General features: G+C 45.1%; 1 protein-coding gene across 1 annotated transcript in view; it reads left to right on the forward strand.

Annotated features, from left to right (window-relative positions):
- Positions 1-21,072, forward strand: part of LOC119011649 (leucine-rich repeat and immunoglobulin-like domain-containing nogo receptor-interacting protein 3) — a 40,544-nt gene that overhangs the window by 10,649 nt on the left and 8,823 nt on the right. Inside the window, exons 2-3 of the mRNA XM_037084959.1 lie at positions 19,046-19,655; positions 20,316-21,059. Of these exons, the coding sequence (XP_036940854.1) occupies positions 19,101-19,655; positions 20,316-21,059 (1,299 nt within the window). The 5' untranslated portion in view covers positions 19,046-19,100. The remainder of the gene's footprint in view (positions 1-19,045; positions 19,656-20,315; positions 21,060-21,072) is intronic.

A 21,072-nucleotide genomic window follows, 5' to 3' on the forward strand; every position in this document is an offset into this window, starting at 1 on the left:
GTTGCATCTATACCATCCTGTTGAGGCTGAAAGTGAAAACAAAAGATGGAGAGGAGGGCTGCGTCGTTATAGTGCACGTCTGTATTTGCAGATGTAAAAAGGGCAAGTGGGGATGAACACAGCAGATTTTCTTAAGTCATGATGTTGCGTGACTGACTGTGAGGAGCCTCGTGTCCCCTGACTCAGTTTGTTTCAGCAGCTTGTTAAAGTGACTCTTGTTTATTTCGGAAGGACAAAAGCCTGTGGCAAGTTGCTGCTCCTCTTCTTTGTCTTCTTGTTTTCTCCTTCTGCTACTTATCTGGTACCTTGTTTTTTTGCAAACTACTGTACCTTCTGCATTAAAAGACGATTTTCTTTTTCTCCAGCAGCTGTTTTCGGGCAAAAAGCTTTTATGAAGATGAGAAACACATTATCAAGCAAGTTGGGTTGGCAAAGCCACGCAGGAGGAGAAGATCATTCTTGAAACAATTTCTCCCATAAAATTGAAGCAAACAGTACATTCATTTGAAGGAGACCTATTATTCTTTTTCTTTAGTTTTTTCTTTCCCCTCGGTTTATTTAATAGGTTTTTGCAGGTAAAAGGTCTTGAAAGTTAAGAAGCCCAACATCTAACGGGAGCTCCTCTCTCCCACAGAAAACACTGCTCCTGAAACGCCTCGTCAGTAGCCCCGCCTTTAATTTGGTGTCTGTGACATCACATCATGTCACCGGGTCACACATTTGTATAATTAATGTCGATAATCACAGTAGAAGCAACAAGGTTGACAGGCCGACAAGTGGTCCAGCAAGATACAGATGCTAACATGCTAACATGCTAACGGGCTCCAGATGCTTATTACAGTATTATGATGTCATTTCACATCTACATTCTGTATTTTCACAGTCAAAATGTCTGGGTAACTGTAGAAACACATTATATAACTGTGATTTTTCATCTTTATTACTGTAGAATAATTACAGGACACAAATGTGAATTTAATGCATTTATATGGCAATAATTTACTGTAAAATTACAGTAATATCTTTTACAGTGTACACATTCTCAGGCCTGATTAACTCTACAAAACAATTTCAATGGAAATGAAGAAAAGTCCAACTTCACAACCAAAGCCTCAATCAACCCATAATGCAATACTCTCTGTTGAAGCTACAGTCAGTAATATGTGAATATAAACACTGTGTCTAGGCCTCAAATGCAACCAAATTGTAATTTCCCAGAAAACATACTGTCTTATATCCGTGCCAAAAACAATCAAATATCAGCTTTAGCGTTTGAGTCACTGTTTTTCTTCTCGGTTTCGTTCACAGCGTGTCTCTCAGTGGATCCCGGGGTAACATGCTGTATCAGCTGCGTGTTCACGCACGTGGATTATTAGCGAGAAGCTACTTTAACAGTTGATCTCCAAAGCCTTCTACATCCTGCCTCATTTGGGAGTCTCTATTCCTCGAATCTCCTGTTTCCCTCCGTCTTCTCCTTCCTGTTTCATCCTCGTCTTCACGGTCTCTGGCAGTCACAACCTGACCCGAGCCCGTCGCCTGCCCTCCACCCCTCGTCCTCATCTCCTCCCCCTCCTCCCTTCTTTTAAACATCGAGTCATGAATTTATTATGCGAATCAAAATAGAGCAATGACTCTTTGTCCCCGTCCCTGCATGTCACTGGTCTGGAATGAATAATTCAGCCCCCGTGGTTGAAGTTAGGATCAGGGAGAAAAAAGAGATTTTTTTTTTTTGATTTTTTTTTTTTTTGGAGCCGCCACCATTCAGGCTATTTTCAAACGTTGGAGCTGTCAGCGGCTTTCCTGCAGCGCTCACTCTTTCTTCTCCCTCTCCTCCCGCTCCCTCTCGTTCCTCCCACCAGTGCGCTCGCTATCACATGAAGATAGAACAGATTCTTCTCTGTCTTGCCTGTCCTTGGGAAGGATTGCATACTAAGCAGATAGAAGATGGGATTGGGGTTGGAGGAAATAAGCCTCGCTCTTTGTGTTCCTTTGCGTCCTCTATGGTTGTGGTGTGTCTGTTCTCGGCTGTATTTGTAATATTCTTGTTGATGCTGTCAGAGTTTTTTTGTTTTGTTTTTTTGCATCCTTCAATCCCAAAGGTTGTTTGTCAGTTTGTAAGTGGTGATTATGGATGCTCTTTTGCAGATTTCTTCTGAAAAGCTTTGATGGCATAACATGCAACAGACAGTTTATTTCACCAGCTTTCCACCTCAAAGACAGCCATTGATCTCATTCCGGAGCTCTTGCCGTCTCCGTCTCTTTGACTTCAGCCTTTGCAGTATTAAATGCGGAATGACAGTTATTGAATGCCTGAAAATCGAGTTCCGCAAGCTCCCGGTTTGCATTTTACGATACTTCACAAGGAGGAAATCACAGGGGGGGAGAGGGCTAAAGTGCTTATCGCCTCAGATCACACGGCTTATTTGGGACGAGGTGACCGACCGGCAGCAGATCCTATAACCACTGCGAGGATGCGACACCGAGGCCACCGAGCGGTCAGCCACCTACACGTCCATACATGATCTCCGCATGAATAAAAAGACACAGACACACAAGCTGTGTGCGCACATAAGGTCAATCATGCGCTCGGAAGCACACATATAGATGCAGACGCACACTTGGATGATTATTCTCGGCCTCCTGGGGCATCATTGAAACTTTTCAGCCGTGACCTCGCTAAGAGGGAGAGAGGGAGCGAGATGAGCATTAGAGGGAGCAAAAAAAAAAATAAATGAGAGAGTCCTTGAATTTTAACCGGATGCTCCCAAGGGAGAACTCCCATCATCTCTGTGTGTCTTCAATGCCACCACAGTCCCACAGCTTCTTTCTCCGAGCTCAAGGACCCTGACTGCTCTGATATTCTCTCGGGGGAAAGCTCGTCTGCTGTCGCTCGTTTTTATAGATGGTTTTTTTTTGGGAGGGGGCGAGAGAAATCATTTGATGAATCGGGAGAAAATGGTGTGTCTTATCCAGCTACAGCGCTGGATAATGACATTCCTCCAGCAGTAGCCAATTCTTCCAGAGCAGAGGATGTACCAGAGGATAAATGTCACTATCAGTTATCGGTAATTTGATCAGGGTTCCAGCTACATCATCCCGATGGTGGTGTGTGTTAAAAAGGAAGATTCCCTGCAATGAGGGCCCCTTTTTTTTCTACAGTTTTTGCTCCCTTGTCTGTCGGCTCTGATAACGCTGCACTCAGGAAAACAATTCTTGAGAAGTGAGAATAAGGCAACATAGCTACGATGATGACAGGCTGTAAAGAAGCCAAGAAATGAGGCGGTACATCTAAAAGGAGGTGCAGCACAGATGGTGTTTACTTATTTGAAGCGCCATTAGTTCACAGTATTTAAGAAAAGATGTAGGCCTTGACCCCCGGTGAGTCGTGGGGGGTTACACACAGATGGACACTAGACGTGAAGTTACTTTGGAGACGAGGGCGAACAGTCAGCGTCCTTCAAGATCCCGACAAAAAATTGTAAAAACTTACAAACATTCTTGCATTTGTTATCGAACGTTCATCCTTGGCGCTGGAGACCTTGGATGTGTGACAGAGCAGTTTTATATGTTATTCTTCTGAATCTCCTGAATCGTATCACGTGATCCTCCAGTTCGTCCTTGACCTTTTGTGTCCATCGAGAATCATCTTTTAGTGTCATCGTTGAAGCCAAGTCTTCAGAATGCAGAGAAAGATGTTCTGCACTCTGTTTTTACTCACCTGTTCCCTTCACTTGGCATTTGACGATCGCAGAGTCGGCTGAGCTCGTTATCAAGGTAGAGAGATCCGCGTGTTGTGCCTTTTCTTTTCGTCGCTCCGTTGCGTGTGAACACAAGTGGAATCAGACGTGTGGTTGCATGATACAGAAAAAATAAAGTGGTGATCTTTGGTGTGCGCGTCTTCAGTCTTTCCTGTGCTTTGCCCCGCTGCAGCCTGATTGTTTTCATGGTTGGAGTAAAACCACAGCACAGTCAGCAAGAGGCCGTTATTCACAATCATAATAGTGTCTGATCCAGGTTCAGTACAGGCCCGATATAAGCTGTCACAGCGCGGTGACTCTGGACAGTCTGCTGTCAATCAACTCGCCAACCTTGAACCCAAACCTGGCAACCTGTTCATCCCTTAAAAGCAATTTCTCCCTCTCTCTTCCTCAGGCTGGACTCCGGACAATGACCCTTTATTCTCCTCCTCTTATCTATTCTCCCGTCCCGCGTGTGTTTTATTTTTTTCATTTTCTACACCTTCTCCTCACTCCTCCAACATCCCGTGTTTGTTCAACCGCTCTCATGACCTTTCCAGAAACTTCCTCCCCTGTGATCCCTCCCCTCCTCCTCCTCCTCCTCACAACAATCTGTTTCTTTTCACCACCTTGCTCTGCGGTGTGTTCACAGAGCCTCCGCAGCCACATGTGTGCATACAAACATGCGTGTATCTCCGTGTGTGTCTTGGTTTGTTTATCCTCCTCTGGGATCTCTGGTGAGACGAGAATCCAGGAAGTGTGATAATCACCTAATGTCCTCTGAAGTACCCACACACACACACACACACACACACACGCACGCTCTATTGATGTTGTACAACCACAAGCTGACTGGTTTTTATCAGTACTCTGGGATTGTCGCCTTTGTTTCCACAGTACAAAGGCTCCGGCTCTCTCCTCCACATCCCCCATGCTGTCTTTTATTCCACACCTCCATCCTTGTCACTCTCCATTTTTCTCCCCCTCCACACGTCACCCATTTCTTCCCGATTTTTTCCGCCTTCACCTCTATTTCTCTGTCCCCCCCCCCCCCACCACTCCACTCTTTCTGCCCCTTCATCCCCACATCTGAAACGGTTGGCGACGGCTCCCATTGGTCGCGCCTGCAGAATCAGAGAAGCGGGCAGCCAATAAGCTCTCGGGCTAACAGGGTCACCATTATCCATGAAGCACTGCAATTACTCTGCCGTCTACATCCTCTGCCATGTATGCATATGCAAAGCTCTTCACCGCCCTTGTACCTATACTGCACATTTCCCTCTGTACATGAATATCCTTCTTGGGTGTATAGTTTATTTACAACAGCTCGACTGAGAGATAAGGGACATTTTATACAGGCTGGTGTCAGTTTATTGCATTTTCATATTTATTTTGTGCATTTCTTTAAAAAAAAAAGAAAGAAAATCTGGATTAGAGTCTGCGATTTAACACACATTTGCGATGCATCCAGGTCGACGCGATGTACATATTCATGCTATTATGCATTGCTGCTCTTCAAAGACCGGGGAAAGAAAGCTATCACTCTCCTCTCCTCCCCTCCCCCTTCTTTCTCGCTCCAACTCCATCTCTCGCTGTTTACTCGCCTCACAGACGGTTATATATTTGTCACCAGTCAGTCAGCTTCCCTCTTCCTCTTCTTCTTCCTCTTCTTCTTCTTCTTCTTCTTCAGTGGACAGATGTGGCCTTTTCACTCAGCAAAATGCCAAAGATGCCTTAAGTTATTTAAAAATACTTAATTCGAGCCTGGAGACAATTCCGCTGTGTGTTACGGAGCAACATCAGGATTCCCCGGCGTCTCTTGTGGCATCTGACTGAGCGTCAGGCCTAATTTGCATCATCAGATTCTCTCAACTGTGGAATGGCTTTGACCTTCCTCCATCATTAGTGACAGAGCGAGCCGGAGTTTCTCTCGTACTTGCCCCCGCCCTCCACCGTTCTCCTTTCCTGTCCACCGTGTCCATCATCTTTTCCTCCATCCATGGCTCGCGTTGTGGTCGTATTATGCAGCTCTACACTTATCTATTCACATCATCTCCCTTCAGTTTTCTTCCTGCAGCCCCATCTTATTTGAATCTTCTATCGAGGAGGAGTCGGCTGTCTTGGTTTTTAAATTCCCTGTTTGGCTTTCACCTATCTAACGAGCTAGAGAATTGAATTCATTTCTCTCCTCGATACCGGTGGGATATAAAAACACACTCCCATACAGCGTACGCACACGTTAAGCCGTACAGGGTGAGCGAGGGGCCGCTGCCTTTCAGGTGAGCCGTCTCCAGGGAAATGTTTTCCTTCGCAGCAATCGGCCGGCTATCATCACAATCTGCAGCTGCTCCGTCGGCGCCGAGCAGAAGACGTGATATCACTTCCCAATCACCAGCCCACCGGGATCGCCCCACCATTTTGTTATCTGGAAACTCATTAGCCTTTAGAAGAGGAAGCCAGAAATGAACCCCTGTCATATTCCATCCAGAGCCCCGTAAACAGAGCTGTAACCAGAGCAGAGTCTCAGTCTTCGCATGAGGGAGAGATTTGTCATTTTCGGCAGCTCGACCCACACAACACTGCACCGACGTGTCAAAATAAGACAGGTGGACGCTGTTTCACAAATACAACGAAATACCGTGGAACACAGCTCATAGCGGTGACGGAGCCTTTCGGGGAGCATGTGTGAGGTGATTAATGAGTCATCTCAATCCCCACCCATAATAAGGCCACTGATCCCCAAAGGGCGAGACTAATTCAAGGCTGTTCAGTCACTTGTCAGACCAAGTGTCGCTCAAAATGATTGGTGTCTTCATGTGTGAAAGTAATTTTTTCTCAAGCAACAGGTCAAGTTGGATTAAACACTCTCTATCCCCCTGCTACTCTTAACTCCTCCTCTCCAACTTGCACTCTCGCTATTAGTGTAATAATCTCTGCACTTGGTGGTTAATTACACCCCAGGATAAACAATTGCCACACTAAATGCTTTTCCTCAATACACTAATAGAAAGCTGTGTAAACACAGGCTTATTCCCGTGCGCACGGGGACACAAATTGTGCAGCTTTGTGCAGCTTCAGCAGTGCACGTTGCAGACTTAATGACTTGTAAGTCTCGTATCTGCCAACCAGCTGGCGTGTGCCCAAACCTCTGATCTGCGGAGCGAGCTCTTCATCGTCCCTGAAAAAAAACCATCATGGCGCACATGCAGCACCGTATCACACATGCCGTTTCAGTACATCACAGCGACTCCGCTCGGATCTGAACCGAGGAAGTAGAAGGTGATTTTGTGCATCTTTCGGCGCGAAGGGAAACGCGCTCTGTTGCAGCTCCAACCTGCCTGCTAATGAGGAAGAGTCCCATCCCAGATAACAGGACCAGACTTGTAGTGAATCTGCCGTGAATGCTGCTGAATGTAGATGAATAAGATTTAAATGAGTCGGCAAAGGAAACTCTCTCAATTATGACACCTTTCCCTACATCAGAGACATGGTTCCGTCGTGTTTTGATGGACAATAATGTTTTTTCTGATCCTCTCTTTGGGACTTTCTCCAGTTAGCTTGTCCGTGTATGTTTTGAGTGTCTGCGTGAGTCAGAGCTGCCTGTGACATAAGTGAATATATGTTTAGAACTTGAACAGACCTAAGTTTAGTGATAATGTGTGGGTGACTTTTGTTGGGGTGTAAACCAACCTGTTCCCCTTTTTAGCCCCGGCATTCCACTAATGTCTGCAGCGGCCGAGGCCAAACGACCACCACGCTGGAGATTTATGATAACGCGCTGACCGGCTGGACCTCCGGATCACGTGACTTCATCGGGAGTTTGAGGGGGGAAAGTGTGAGGTCACATGGTAGATAGAAATAGCGTGTGTTTACGTGGGGTTACTACGATCGAGTGTGAGAGTGCCGACTTGACACCTGAGCAGAGAGCATATGGCTGCAGGCAAGGTTACCTATCTAATAAGCTAGATTCCCAGGCTGCTCTCCGTTGTTTGTTTACTACAGTATACGTATGTGTGTGTGTGTGTGTGTGTGTGTGTGTGTGTGTGTGTGTGTGAGCATGCTGTGTTTTCGTGTGTCTGTCCGCTCAGTGTGTGCAGCCATGTGCTCAGGTTTGAGCCAGAGAAAAGCAGGTCAGAACACTGCAGGGTGTGAGAATCATCAGAGTGGCTGCCGCTAATTAAATGTGCCAGGCCTTCGAGTAAAAACAAAAGGACTCATGTTCACTAAATGCCAGTGCTGACAGAAATGCTGTATGTTATCAAAATATTACATATCTGATGAGTTCAGATGGCCAGAGAGCCTCTGTTAACCCCTTCAGAGTTTCCGGCCGCTGTGCAGGGACACCACGTATTTATTGGTCTCCACACGCTGAGATTTTGATTTTGGTCAACGCCACCACTTTGGTTCAGACGATCAACAACAACACACTGGATATGTGCTATATGTGTGTATATTTGGTGTTCCTATGGATTCAGAGGAAGAAGTTGATAGTGAATGCAAAGATGGTGCCTTTTGAGATGAGAGTTGCTTTTCTGGTTTTCTCGCTTCAGGGTTTTACTTCCTGGTCAGCAACTTAATTTTAGCATCTAGCTCAAAGCGTTGTTGTCCACAAAGCAGCTAGCATCGCTGTAGACACGATGAATGCATAACTTTATTTTCTTGAATTGAAGTAATGTTAAAAAAAATAACAATAAAATCATGTTTTTACTGTAAATAACACAGGATTTGGTCAAAGTTGTGCACAGAAATAAAATGACAACGGCAGGGTGGCGATAATATTATTCGGATAGTTTTATTCAGTCACCATAAAACACATCTGTACATCATGTCAATCTTTTTTTCTTCAATCATGTCGATGTTTGTTTGTTCCATGAGGGCCGGTAAGACAAGACTGTGACAGACATCACTTCAAACACGGAGGACAAACAGGGTTATAGATGGATTCATAGATGTTTGTTCTAGTTTTGAAGAGAACAAAGAACGTTTGAAGTGATTCATTGGATGCTGCAGTGTTTTGTTTTTCCCTTTAATCCCACCGTCCCTCTGTGTATATTTATCTTGACTGTCAAACACAAGCCTCTCCTCAGCTGTCAGATTACACCCGGAAAGAGAACGAGGGAACAAAATGGAGGGAGAAAGAAAAGATGCAAAGAGGAAGAGGGTGTGCAGATAGCAGAGCTGTGGAAGCTGCATCACTGAGAATTATCTTCTGCTCAGTTGTTAATTGGGAATACTTTCTGCCAACTTTCATTTTCTGACAGTTATTAATGCGATTTAACTCACTCGGATCAACTGCAGCAGAAGAGATGGTGTGTTTCTTTTCTACAGGTGATGAAACTTTTACAGTTTCTCTTTTTGCTCTCGTGAGGACAGAGAAAATAATTACAGCAGGGGAAAAAAATGGTTGTTCAGATACAATACAATCACTTCTGGGGATTGAAACGTGCCCACACACACACACACACACACACACACACACTTTTCATTGATGTTTGTCATGGATCCGAAGTTCTGGACTGCTCCGCACTGTTGCTCATTAAAAACAGAGAGGGAAATAACAAAGCCGGTATTGAGTGGGAAGCAAATTCAGGCAAAGGAGCAACCAAACACAAGACTTCAAAGACGAGAAGTAAAAATATTGCATTGTTCTCCACATGCATGTTCTCAGTGGCACATCTGATGTGACATCTTATCCGCTGAAGTGGGGCGGCAACGGCAAGAACAGATTGATGCTGATAACAGCCGAGCCGGCGTCCGACGCGGACGTGGTCGAGGAACAACAACGGAGTGAACGACAGCGCAGAGACATTTGAGATGGATGAGACGGTCAACTGTCTTGTGATTGATGCAAATCGTTGTTTTCAAGTTCGTCCTCTCTGAGTTACGAGTATCGACTTCACACTTGAGGATTTCGTGAATCTATTGCTGAAAGAGGATTTGATTTATCGCACTGTTCTTTGCTCATGTGTAAGGTGTCGTTTACCTGGAACCACATTAATGTGCATGGCCACTAAGAAATAAGCCCTCCCTCATTTTGAATATCTTTACGTGAACAGCCTCCCTCAGGCTACTTATACAGTGTTCATGTTAATTTTCATGTTATGACCATTTATGAATAAAACGGAATAATCCAGACATTTTACTGCAGTCTAAACAATGCAATGCACACAGTTATCTGGTAAGGTGGGTTAGTAGGATTCACTGAAATGGGAATTACTTCTTCCTTAACCCTATTTCCAAATGGTCATAGTTACCAGCACATCACACTGATGAGGACAGGCGGCCTATTACAGCATGTTTACCGTCTCTGGATTAAAGTACATCCACACGCACCAGGTTTTTATGGCATTTAAGTCCAGATCTGCAAAGGCTCAAGACCTGTGCCATTATAACTGCAGCATTCTGGGTATCTTCACACGTAGCTTTCTCAGACTTTAAAGTCAGAGTCTCTACTGTCACTGTCAGACAAAGCATAATATTGAAATTATAGAAAGGAAATTGCAAATTAGAATAAATTCTGCACCATTAGCTCACAGTCCTTTGGTGCTTCGTCTGACCTTGAACCAAGTGTTAAGATTGAGATAACTGACAAAAAAATTGAAAGAATTGAATTCAGTTCTCTTAGAATGTTTTACATGAATTTTGTTTACAAAAGTTTTATATTTAAGATATATCAGCCTATATCAGATATGACTTATTGTTAACTATGAAATGTTATTTTCTTTCAGTGTCTCCTAATTGGCAAGTGTTGATTTTTTCGTTTAGCAAGAAGTCAAATTAAATTATTATTTAATTTTTGTTTTATGCATCGATTAATTATATAGTGCTTATCCACGTCAATGTTGCATCTATTTAATTGATCATGTCTTAAATACAGATAAACAATTGGTTTTCATCAAACTCTCATACTTCGGCTGGATGTGACACATGTACTGAACTGTGTTGTGTGTTGTATGAAAGCCTGAGCAGAGCCGTCAACCTCTTTCATCATTTCCTCAGCATTCAGGTGTGAGACATGAATAACATGCTGTATCTAGTTGAGTGAATATGTATTGATTGGTTGCCTCTATGTTTTATGGATTAGCTGCTTCACGATCACTTTGAGTAGCTTCTGCTGCACTGAGTGAAACTGATAGGGGCCGAAACGATCGGTGTCGTGGGATTTCACCAGTCAGACTCCCCGCTGCGCCCGGCGCCCCTCACCGAGGTCTCAGTGTTGGTGAGGTTCAAAGTGAAAACATGACACACACACACACACACACACACACACACACACACACACACACACACACAAACACACACACACACTTGGATGAAACGACCTTTTGGGCTTGTCTCCCTTCTAATCCACTTAGCGTTGTCTACCTCCTGCCCACACACCAGCCCAGACAGCTCCGGTGTGAATGCAGGAACATTATGTCGTGAGTCTGGTGTTCAACAGACACTCGTTCCAACATTAACATTATTTTTAGCACGATGAAAGTGGCTTGTTTTTTGGGGATGTGCTGTTTGTTGAAGTCATTTGAGGACTAGAAAAGATTATTTTCCCCTTAATGAATGAACAGCACTTGGTTTTATTTTTCACTTGTCTTGTGGGGTTTTATCTTTGCTTGTTTTAGTTTTTCTTTGTTGTGCTGTTGCTCCTCAGTGGCTGTCAGGCGTTGCTCTTGATGCACTGCGCGTCCTCCACTGATGTTCGGTTTCAACACAAGTTTTGGCTGACTTTGATGCAGTTAGAGAACTGAGGCTGGAGTTTTGGCTTTCTTAGCTTGTGCTACTTTTTTTGCAAACTAACTCTCAGTATTGATGGCATCTCGCTCTGCTGTGCTTCTCAGGAAAAAGATGCAGACATGCATCAGCTCGGAGAAATCACAGAGACCTGTGAGGTATTTTGGGGATCACCTGGTTAGAGGCGAAACAGTACAGTAGGAGGCTGCGTGAGTCAGAAAGCGTCTCTCGTTTTGTGCAACATCATCCCCCCCGTACGAGGAGACAGTCATCAGCAGAGGGCTGATGCTTCTCCAGAGGATGATGAAGTGTGTGCGTGTGTGCTGTAAGCCTGTAGCTGTGCTGCAGACTCAAGTTGTCAGGAATGAGAGGATTGAGACTGACAGTGTGGATATGTTACCTTGCGTCCTCAGCTTAGCAGCCGTCTATTCAGAGTACATCCATGCAGTGACTCCCTGTGAAAGTGTGTGTGTGAGAGAAATAAAACTTTTAACATTTCAGATTGCGAGTGCTCTAATGAGCCGAGTAGATGAGGGTTTGAGAGGGAGAAGAACAAGACAATCATCTCAGTCACCCTCCATCTCACAGCAAAATGTTACAGATGGTGGTGTAACATCCTGTAAAATACCATCGGGCTAAAATGGGCTACAACTGCACATAATAACAATTAACAGCCTGTCATGGTCATCACACTGCTCCATCCTGGTTAAAAAGCCCATTTCCTTCACAAAGTCATTGTCAACTTCTACAGAGGAGCAATAAAAAGCATTCAGACTGAAAAACATCACTCAGTGGAATGGGCATGTGCACCGCCCAGGTCAGGAAGTGTCTGCAGCGGGTGATTAAACCCGCCCACTGTTCCCATACAGACTATTATTGAGAATAGTGAAGTGAGGTGTCTGATAAGATTCCAAAGGATGGTAAGAGACAAGACCCACCCTGGCCAAAAGCTGAGATACATTGAGCTGCTGCTGTACCACCAGACTGGACAGCAGCTTCGCTCCTCAGTCTGTGAGCCCCATCAGCAGCTTCGCTCCTCAGTCTGTGAGACTCCTGAGCTCATCCTCAACACTTCACTGTTATCAGTTGTTTGTGATTTGATCATTATTCATTAGTTTGCTTAGTTTCTGAGAGGTTTATGTTTGTGTGTAGCCCATGGACATACAAGACTACAATCTTGTTATGTATAACGACAAATTACTCTTGAATCTTAAACGAATGAAAATGTGTATAATCGCCCCCAATACAGGATTTGTCAGCAAACTTTGCTTTTTACACATCCACCAGTAACAGAGAATGATAATCTATTCAGAGTCGTGTTTCAAATACCCATTTTTTTTTACTGTTTGATCACCAACTCCTGAGGGAAAACAACTGGTTCTTTAGCTGCCAAACGTTTCATCATGTTCACCAGCTACTCCCTTAATTGTGTCGGTGTGTAATTTAGTGCTGGGCCGGTGGTGTTCAGAGGGCTTTTAAATCTTTTTGTTTTGCTGAAAACAAGCAGTGAGAGTGAACAAATAAAGTTATGGGCTCAACAATGAGTCGAAACCTGCAATTATGTTCTGTAAAGTCAATGGAAACTGTAGATTCAGGTGATAATTATCATTCTCTTACGCTTTGTGGTAGATATTTGTAGGACCCAAAAGCAGCCACCAAGAGAGAAGGTATGGGGGAATTTAATGAAGGACTACTGAAGGTTCATGGTGGAGGAGGGCTGAGGCTCAGGTCGATGGCTGGTGTAGAGGGGGAGGTTGAGAAACACTAAACTTTAAATGTTTGAGGAGGCTGGTGTCAGCGGTGCTGGGTCTCACTGTGGGCCAGAGCTGGGTCAAGACGAGGTTTGTTCACCAGTAAGGTGGAAAGGCAGCAAAGTTAGTCAGCCAGCAAAAAAACAACAGAAACTCTAGAGAGAACCTGCAAACCATGTACCACATCTAATTGACAATATAACCTGGCAGCATGAAGACCTGGGCTCTTAAGCTGGCGCTGATTGAAGCAAATGTGCTGCAGGTGTGTGAGAGTCATCAGCTCCTGCCAATCAGAATAACACCACGCCCAGCCTCTGCAGAGCACACAAGCATAAAAATACAATACAATACCCAATCCATGACACATTAATACTTTGTCTCTGTAAAAATATATGAATTAGAGATGCTTTAAGTTTGCAAGTAACAGGAAAGTAAAGGATTTTAAAATTTCACTTTCATCAGTTTGATAATTACAAGGCTTCAGTCCCATAGTCTTATTTTCTGCAATTGATACAGATACTGGAAAACCTTCAGGACTCACTTGTAACTCACCTAGTTTGCACTACAACTACAGATAAGTTCCAGTAACAGGGGATGGTGCAGGGGGTGGAGGGTAGTGGATGTCTCAATGGATGTCTTATAAAACACAAGGAAAGTGCTGTCTTGGATGCCCCCGCCGCTCAAAATAAGTGAAATGATCTTACCGTTCAGTAAGTCAGAATATATATACGACTGAATGTGAGACTGTATGATTTACAGTAACAATAGTTTACTTCCTTCAGTTACTGTCTAAATATCTGATATGTCATTGAAACACTGCAGCAGTCGTGTCGAAGGTTTCTGTTTTTGGCTCTCATCAGCTGAAGGTCAATCTGGACAGCTTGTCAGTCTCAATCAGTTCACACTCTGTGACTCAGACGTCTGAGAGGACGAGGATGCAGCTACAGTAAGACTGTGCTGAGCGAGCGCCGTCATGAGTATTGCCAAGACAAAGAGCACAGCGAGCAGTCGGCCTTTGTCAGCGATGGTCACATTGTTGTCCGTCACGTTGTCGCCGTGATGATGGCCATTAATGATAAGTGTTTGCATTCTTGTCGTTCCTTCTGTTCCAGTTTTTTTTATTCATGTTTTATCTTTGTGTTCCCACTCCAGGCATTGTACGCCTTGTCACTGTGGAGATCCCGCTCTGTGAGCCTCCACCCAGGGCTTTCTTCCATTCGTGTTCTGCCGATAATTATGTTGTGATGACAGTTTTCCTTTGTTATCGTCGCCTGTCTAAGTTTGGGCGTTGTTGTTTTTGTTTTTTCTCCCACAGCATGGGCGTCGTGGATCCTTCTCGAGACTTAAACTTTGATTAGAAGAGGCATGAATAAACTTGATTTGACTTTTCAGACTTAGAAAATAAACTTTTGTGTCGACGAGTCAATATTTCTTGTAGATTAATACGCCCAAACTGAGCATTTTTAATGAAAACATAAATCTCTGCTTTCAGCAAATTTATTTGTCATCCCTCCCGACGTTTATGTTCCCCTTCTGTGCAGCCATACCGCACAGCTGCTAATCTGTTCTCTACACTTGACTTCGGCTTAAAATGGAGTGACTAAGCACAGATTTAATACTGGACTTATAGCTACTTAGCAATGGAAAGCACAAACTGTCAGCTTTCCTGTGCGAAAGTCACAATGTGTCAGGTTTGCACCTGGGTTTGTTTGCAACAACGAAATGTAAAAAGCTTCCTAGAATAACCTGCTGCCTGCCTGACTGCTCCAACACCACCGATGCTAGATTGTGTCGCTTATAGAGGCTGTGTGTGTGTCTGTGTTGCCGGGTCAGTTTATGTGTGTGGGAGAGAGGAAGTGAAAATGCCAGACAAAGCTTAGCATGGAGGGATGCTCGTGTTGAGGAGATCCACGCTCTGCTGGCCAAATATAAAGGCTTATAAAGGCTACCAGTCAACATGGATGACCTATTTACGGTCAGACACACTGCCACCAAAATACACCAGACAGTGACCACGACCTTTTTTTGTCCCTTCGCGGTTATTTGGGAAGCGACTTTTCTTGGCAACATGGTGTTTTTAATCAGACTATCCTGAACCAGCGCTTGAGACATCTGGCCTCGGTCATCAGTGCGGGCAGATGATGTATGTTTCATTGCACAGGGATGTTGTTCCCCAACATCTGCTCATTAGGTCAGTATCTAAAAGTTGGTTATTTTTAGCTTCTGGGCCGAGTTTCCTCCCATTCTTCACCTCGTTTCTCCCTGGACAGCTGGCCTGAGGCAGAATCTGCCTTCCTGACTGTCTGGATGTGCGGGAATCGCCCCTGCTGTTGCCTTAACATCTGGCACACGTTCATTTTACAGCTCCAAGTGTTGCCACGTGCAGGAACTTGCTCTAAGGCTGACCCGGTGCTCTTTAATGTTGAGGTCAGATCCACAGGGAACAGGCTGCTGACAAAACCACCTGCTGCACCTGTGGTAGAAAAGCTATCCTCAGTATTTGCCTTGAGAGTCAGAGTGAAGATGTGTATTTATTTGCCTGCTCACTCATGCCTGTGGTTCCACTTGTTTGATGAAGTGTATGTGTGTTTTTTAAGGATCCCTGCGTGTCCTTCAGTCCAGCAGTGAGGACCTTGTCTGCCTTTGCGACGTCAGCTCATTGATTCATGCTGTGACTCTGCCACTGACCCGTAGCACGACTCTCAGGGGGGGTTGTGGAGACAGGTTACATCCATCAGACTGCCTAAGAGCCGGGCAGATGTGCATGGATACACACAGACACTGTACACGGCACACTCACAATATAACCACACAAAGAGTCTATTCTCGCAGCTTAAAGGGTAGCTATCGAAAAGAGTAGTATAAGATATTACTCTATAGTATATAGAGTGGGTATTACGATATGATACGCGATACACGATACGATATACAATATACAATATACTGGACTTCAAATTCTGTGCACATGAATGCTTCCAAGTTACAGTGAAACAAAACAGAACCAGCTGTGTCAGTCACAACAACAAACCCACTCCATAAAAAAACATTGCACAATCACTTCAGCCTCAAGCAGCCTTGTTTAAAAGTTGGATAGACGTAGGCACAAATGAATTTTTAACACGATTGAGTTTACAGTGGGGGGGGGGGGACTCTGTATCGTCTGCCACTAGGCAGGAGCTCAGAGTTACCCTTTAAGCACGGTGCTGCTTCGAGCTAAACGCTAATGCTAACACATCTTTACAAGCATAATGTATTTTAAAAGTTTTAGTGTCAGCTTGTGAACCATACATTTTGACCTGAAGACAGTAGTAGAGATAATTATAGATGAACGGTCAGGAGATAAATATTTTCTCAAAACATTCTCAAGGGATCATAAATGTACTTAGTAATAGATCTGAAGATGTTATATTGGTGGATGCCATCCCCTGTTTTTAACCTGTCATCCCTGCTCTCCATCCAGGGGCAGAAGAGTTGTTTAGCTGACTTTGTTAGTCTACTCTGCCTGACTCATTGATCCTTTGCACAAGTTGGATTCCCTGGCCTCGACCATGGCTCTGGGAAATCAGTAACCTCACTGTACCGTCGGTCAATAAATCCATGGCGCTGTCTGTGGTGCTGAAGTAGCAAATGCGTTTGTAATTGTGCTTCCCCTCTCAGTCCTGCCCTTCTGTCAGCTCTCGCTTGGATCCATGATCTTCTCAAAACTTAGACTATAAATACTTCATTGAAGCCCTAACTCTAACCTGTTATCACATCTGCTGAGATATTTTCAATCTGAATATCTCAAAAATTTTACATTCATGGTGGCCCAAGAGAAAAAGACACATTGTTGATGTTGAGATATTTCACTGAATAACAGCAGAGATCATGAATGTCGGGACAAAATCTAACAGGAATCATTTGAATAGTTTTTTCAGGTATTTCAGTCTGGATGAAAAGTGAAAGACTTACTAACAATCTGACTGACATCGCCATCCACTGAGCCACGTTGCCAGCATTGCTGAAGATCCTAAATGTTTCTTTGAGAAAAAGGTGCAAGAGGAGGTTTGATATCATCTTGTCAGGGCATCAAAACAGATCCTGCCGGTGCAGCTGCGCAGATGCTAATTTTGTTTGATTTCGTCGTATAAATAGCTTGTTATTTCTGAGCATCTGTACGCTCATGTTTGTTTTTCAGATCCCTCGGTTACTCTCCTGGGCTCGATTCCACGGAGACGTTAAGGTTTGCTGCTCCGTTGTTGTGGTCATGGAGAGTTGTTGCTGGTCGACAGTGCGAGGCTGAGTCGCTGCTGAGAACTGGGTCAGTTTGTGCAGCAGTCTGCACGTCAGCCTCTCTGTGCCTGCGTTTTGTCTCCCAGCGAAAGGGAAAATTGTGCCAGATTTCAACCAGATCCTTCAGATAGGGGATCTATAAACAGAGTGTTTTTCAGGCCTGTCAAAAATTGTGGGACTTATCCACCCTGAGGCTTAGTAGATGAGACACAATCTCTGGGGGTTTTTACTGCCGTTTGTGGATGTGTGATCATGTGTGAAAGTACGTCAGCGTGGTGCATGTGTGCAAAGAATTTATGTCTGCCATCATTTAAATTTAGCTTAAATCCCGTTTCATCCTGTTTGATCCCATTGATGCCAATGCATTGAATCAGTCAGATATGATTAGGCGTTCAGGACGATGTTTTCTAAATCCAACTTGCTAGAGAAAGACTTGAGGCAAAGCCCGCAGAAACAAGAGAAACTGGCGAGTTTTGGCTTTTTTTCACCAGTGTGACTCGCCCTCTGATCACTGCCCATTTCACACAAACCAACGCATACATTATTAATCTCTTTGGCTCTGCCTCGCTCCACTGCCAGCATCGGAGTACATTTTAACATGATACTCCCTGGTGAAGATGACATATTCCCTCTCAACAGAATCCAGCAACCCAGCGAACAGTCAGAAGTTAACATCTGGGGTCGTCTGGTTTTCTCATGACGGAGGAAAAACGTTCATGTTTTCAAACTTGAGAGTTTATGAGCTCTTTCTTTTACAACTCCCTGCTAACTAGCTGGACACTGAGTTCTGTTCCAGATCCAATGCCAGGTGCTCTTTGACTGTCTCTGAGTTGAAAACAGTGTGTGGGAGAGATGACAGGTTGCCTGAAGGAATATTAAAGCCAGAGTGATTCATCTTACTTTTCGTGGGGGACCAAAACCATTTTTTAATTCATACCCAGCAAAAAGCTACGTCCCACCCACACATGCATCAGCACACACCTGATCAAACACATAATGTGACTTAAGCACCAGCGATTCAAGCAGTCAAACGCTTCACATTTCAGAGGCGTCTGGCTCCCAGGCATGGCGTGATTGTTGAGGAGGAGCTCGGTCTGTGTTTATGCGTGGTGATAATAAATTCATTGTGTTTGTCAAAATGGAGCAGACGGTCTCAGAGCTGCGACAGGAGCCGAGGAGATGCAACATGCATGAATCGAGCTGAGGCGGGAACCTTCCTCACATGGCTCCCGCTGTCCCAGTTGTTCAGCGGAAGCTATAGATGAATAAGTAAAAAGACAAAATAATTTTAACGTTCTCACACGGATCCATGTTCCTGTAATGGGAGCTAATCAGTTGTATTTCAATGCTGTGTCATGATACGTCTGAAATCTCCACTGCTTTCCGCACAGAATTACTTAAACTGCAGGAAGCATGGATAATTTAGAGCCGCGTGAATGTAATTTTTATGAGCTCGGAGATGATAGATGGTAGGTTCTCTAGTATAATGTCTCTATTCATTCCTCTCGTTTTCTATTTTTGTCTCCCCTCTCTCTGCTTCCGTCCTCTTCCCTGCAGGTGTATGGTGCACTGACCCTGCCTGCGACAGGCGAGGAGTCAGAGGACCAGGGCCATGATTGGCTCTCCTGGCCCTGGTGGGCGTGCCTTAGTGCCATGGCCGAGGATGTGGCGGTGGGTCCTGGGTGCTTCTCTGGTTGCCATGATAACCCTGACGCTGGCAGGAAGTAGCCAGGCCTGTCCGCCACGGTGCGAGTGCTCAGCTCAGCTAAGGTCAGTGTCGTGCCAGCGGCGGCGGCTCACCAATATCCCAGAGGGCATCCCAACAGAGACACGGCTTCTGGACCTCAGCAAGAACCGGCTTCGCTGGGTGCAGGCAGGCGACCTGGCACCGTACCCGCGGCTCGAGGAGGTGGACCTCAGTGAGAACCTCATCGCCACATTAGAGCCCAATGCCTTCGCCAGCCTCCAGAATCTCAAAGTGCTGAAGTTAAGGGGGAACCAGATGAAGCTGGTGCCCATGGGGGCCTTCGCCAAGCTGGGCAATCTGACCAGCCTGGACCTGAGCGAGAACAAGATGGTGATTTTATTGGACTACACCTTTCAGGATCTGAAGAGTCTGAAACATCTGGAGGTGGGAGACAACGACCTGGTTTATATATCCCACAAGGTACGCTCTCCAACTTCCTCTCTGTATCATGACTATGTGTTTTCTTATGAAAAACTAGACGGAAGAACATTCACTTTATTTTTAAAAAATCCTCCTTGGAAATGAGTTCCCAGAGGATCAGACACTCATACTGATAGTGCTGGAATATATTCCGTAGTTTTAAATAGACTGCAGTGCCAAGCAGGTATTTGCCAGCCATAGTGCCTGTAGCAACGCCTGGTTTGGCTTAGAAATATGTAGTTCAGTGCTTCCGGAAATGTCCTTATTTGCTTTCCTACCAAGAGTTAGATGAGAGATTTGATATCACCATGATGTCTGTTCTCTAAATGTGAAGTTACAGCCAGCGGCCGCTGAGCTTATCATAGCAGAAGGACTGAAAACAGGGTGAAACAGCTGGCCTGGCTCCTCTAACAGGACTGAAATCCATGTACCAGCACCTCTGCAGCTCACTAATTATCATCTCATCTGTTTAATCCATACAAAAACTGAAGTGTGTGACAAATCAGGATTTTATCTCCGCAGCACAATACGTCTTTGATATAACATCAAAACTGTGCTTCTGTTGTTAATTTTGGCACATTTTTTTTGAATGTTTTAAATTACGATTCTTTATGTATCACCACTTTAAGGTTCAAGATCTTTTATCTTGCTGATTTCCAGGCATTCTCAGGGCTGCTGGGGCTGGAAGATCTCACAATAGAGCGCTGCAACCTGACATCCATCTCCGGCCAGACGCTGTCTTACCTGCGCAGCCTGGTCACCCTTCGCCTCCATCACCTCAGCATCATCGCCCTGGAGGACCAAAACTTCCGCAAGCTCTCCAACCTGCGGGGTCTGGACATCGATCACTGGCCGTACCTGGAGTACATTTCTCCTCTCAGTTTCCAGGGCCTGGACCTCCACTGGCTCTCCATCACCAACACTAACATCACCTCCGTCCCCTCCGCTTCCTTCAAGAACCTGGTGCACCTCACCCACCTCAACCTGTCCTACAATCCCATCAGCACACTCGAGCCCTGGGCCTTCAAGGACCTGCTGAGGCTGAAGGAGCTCATCATGGTAAGCACGGGGTTGATGACGGTGGAGCCCCATGCCTTTGGAGGCCTCCGACAGATCCGGGTGCTCAACTTCTCCTCGAACGACCTGCAGACTCTTGAAGAGGGCTCCTTCCACTCTGTCAACAGTCTGGAGACCCTCAGAGTGGACGGGAACCCCCTGATGTGTGACTGCCGTCTGTTGTGGATCCTGCAAAGACGCAAGACCCTCAACTTTGACGGCAGAGTGCCGGTGTGTGCGGGGCCGGTGGAGGTGCAAGGGGTCAGCCTCAGCGCCTTCACCGATTCTGCACTCTTCGATCACTTTACATGCCAGAAACCTAAGATACGCAACCGTAAGATGCAGCAGGTAATGAAGATGA

This window comes from Acanthopagrus latus, chromosome 21, assembly GCF_904848185.1.
Source record: "Acanthopagrus latus isolate v.2019 chromosome 21, fAcaLat1.1, whole genome shotgun sequence".
NCBI classification, from domain to species: domain Eukaryota; kingdom Metazoa; phylum Chordata; class Actinopteri; order Spariformes; family Sparidae; genus Acanthopagrus; species Acanthopagrus latus.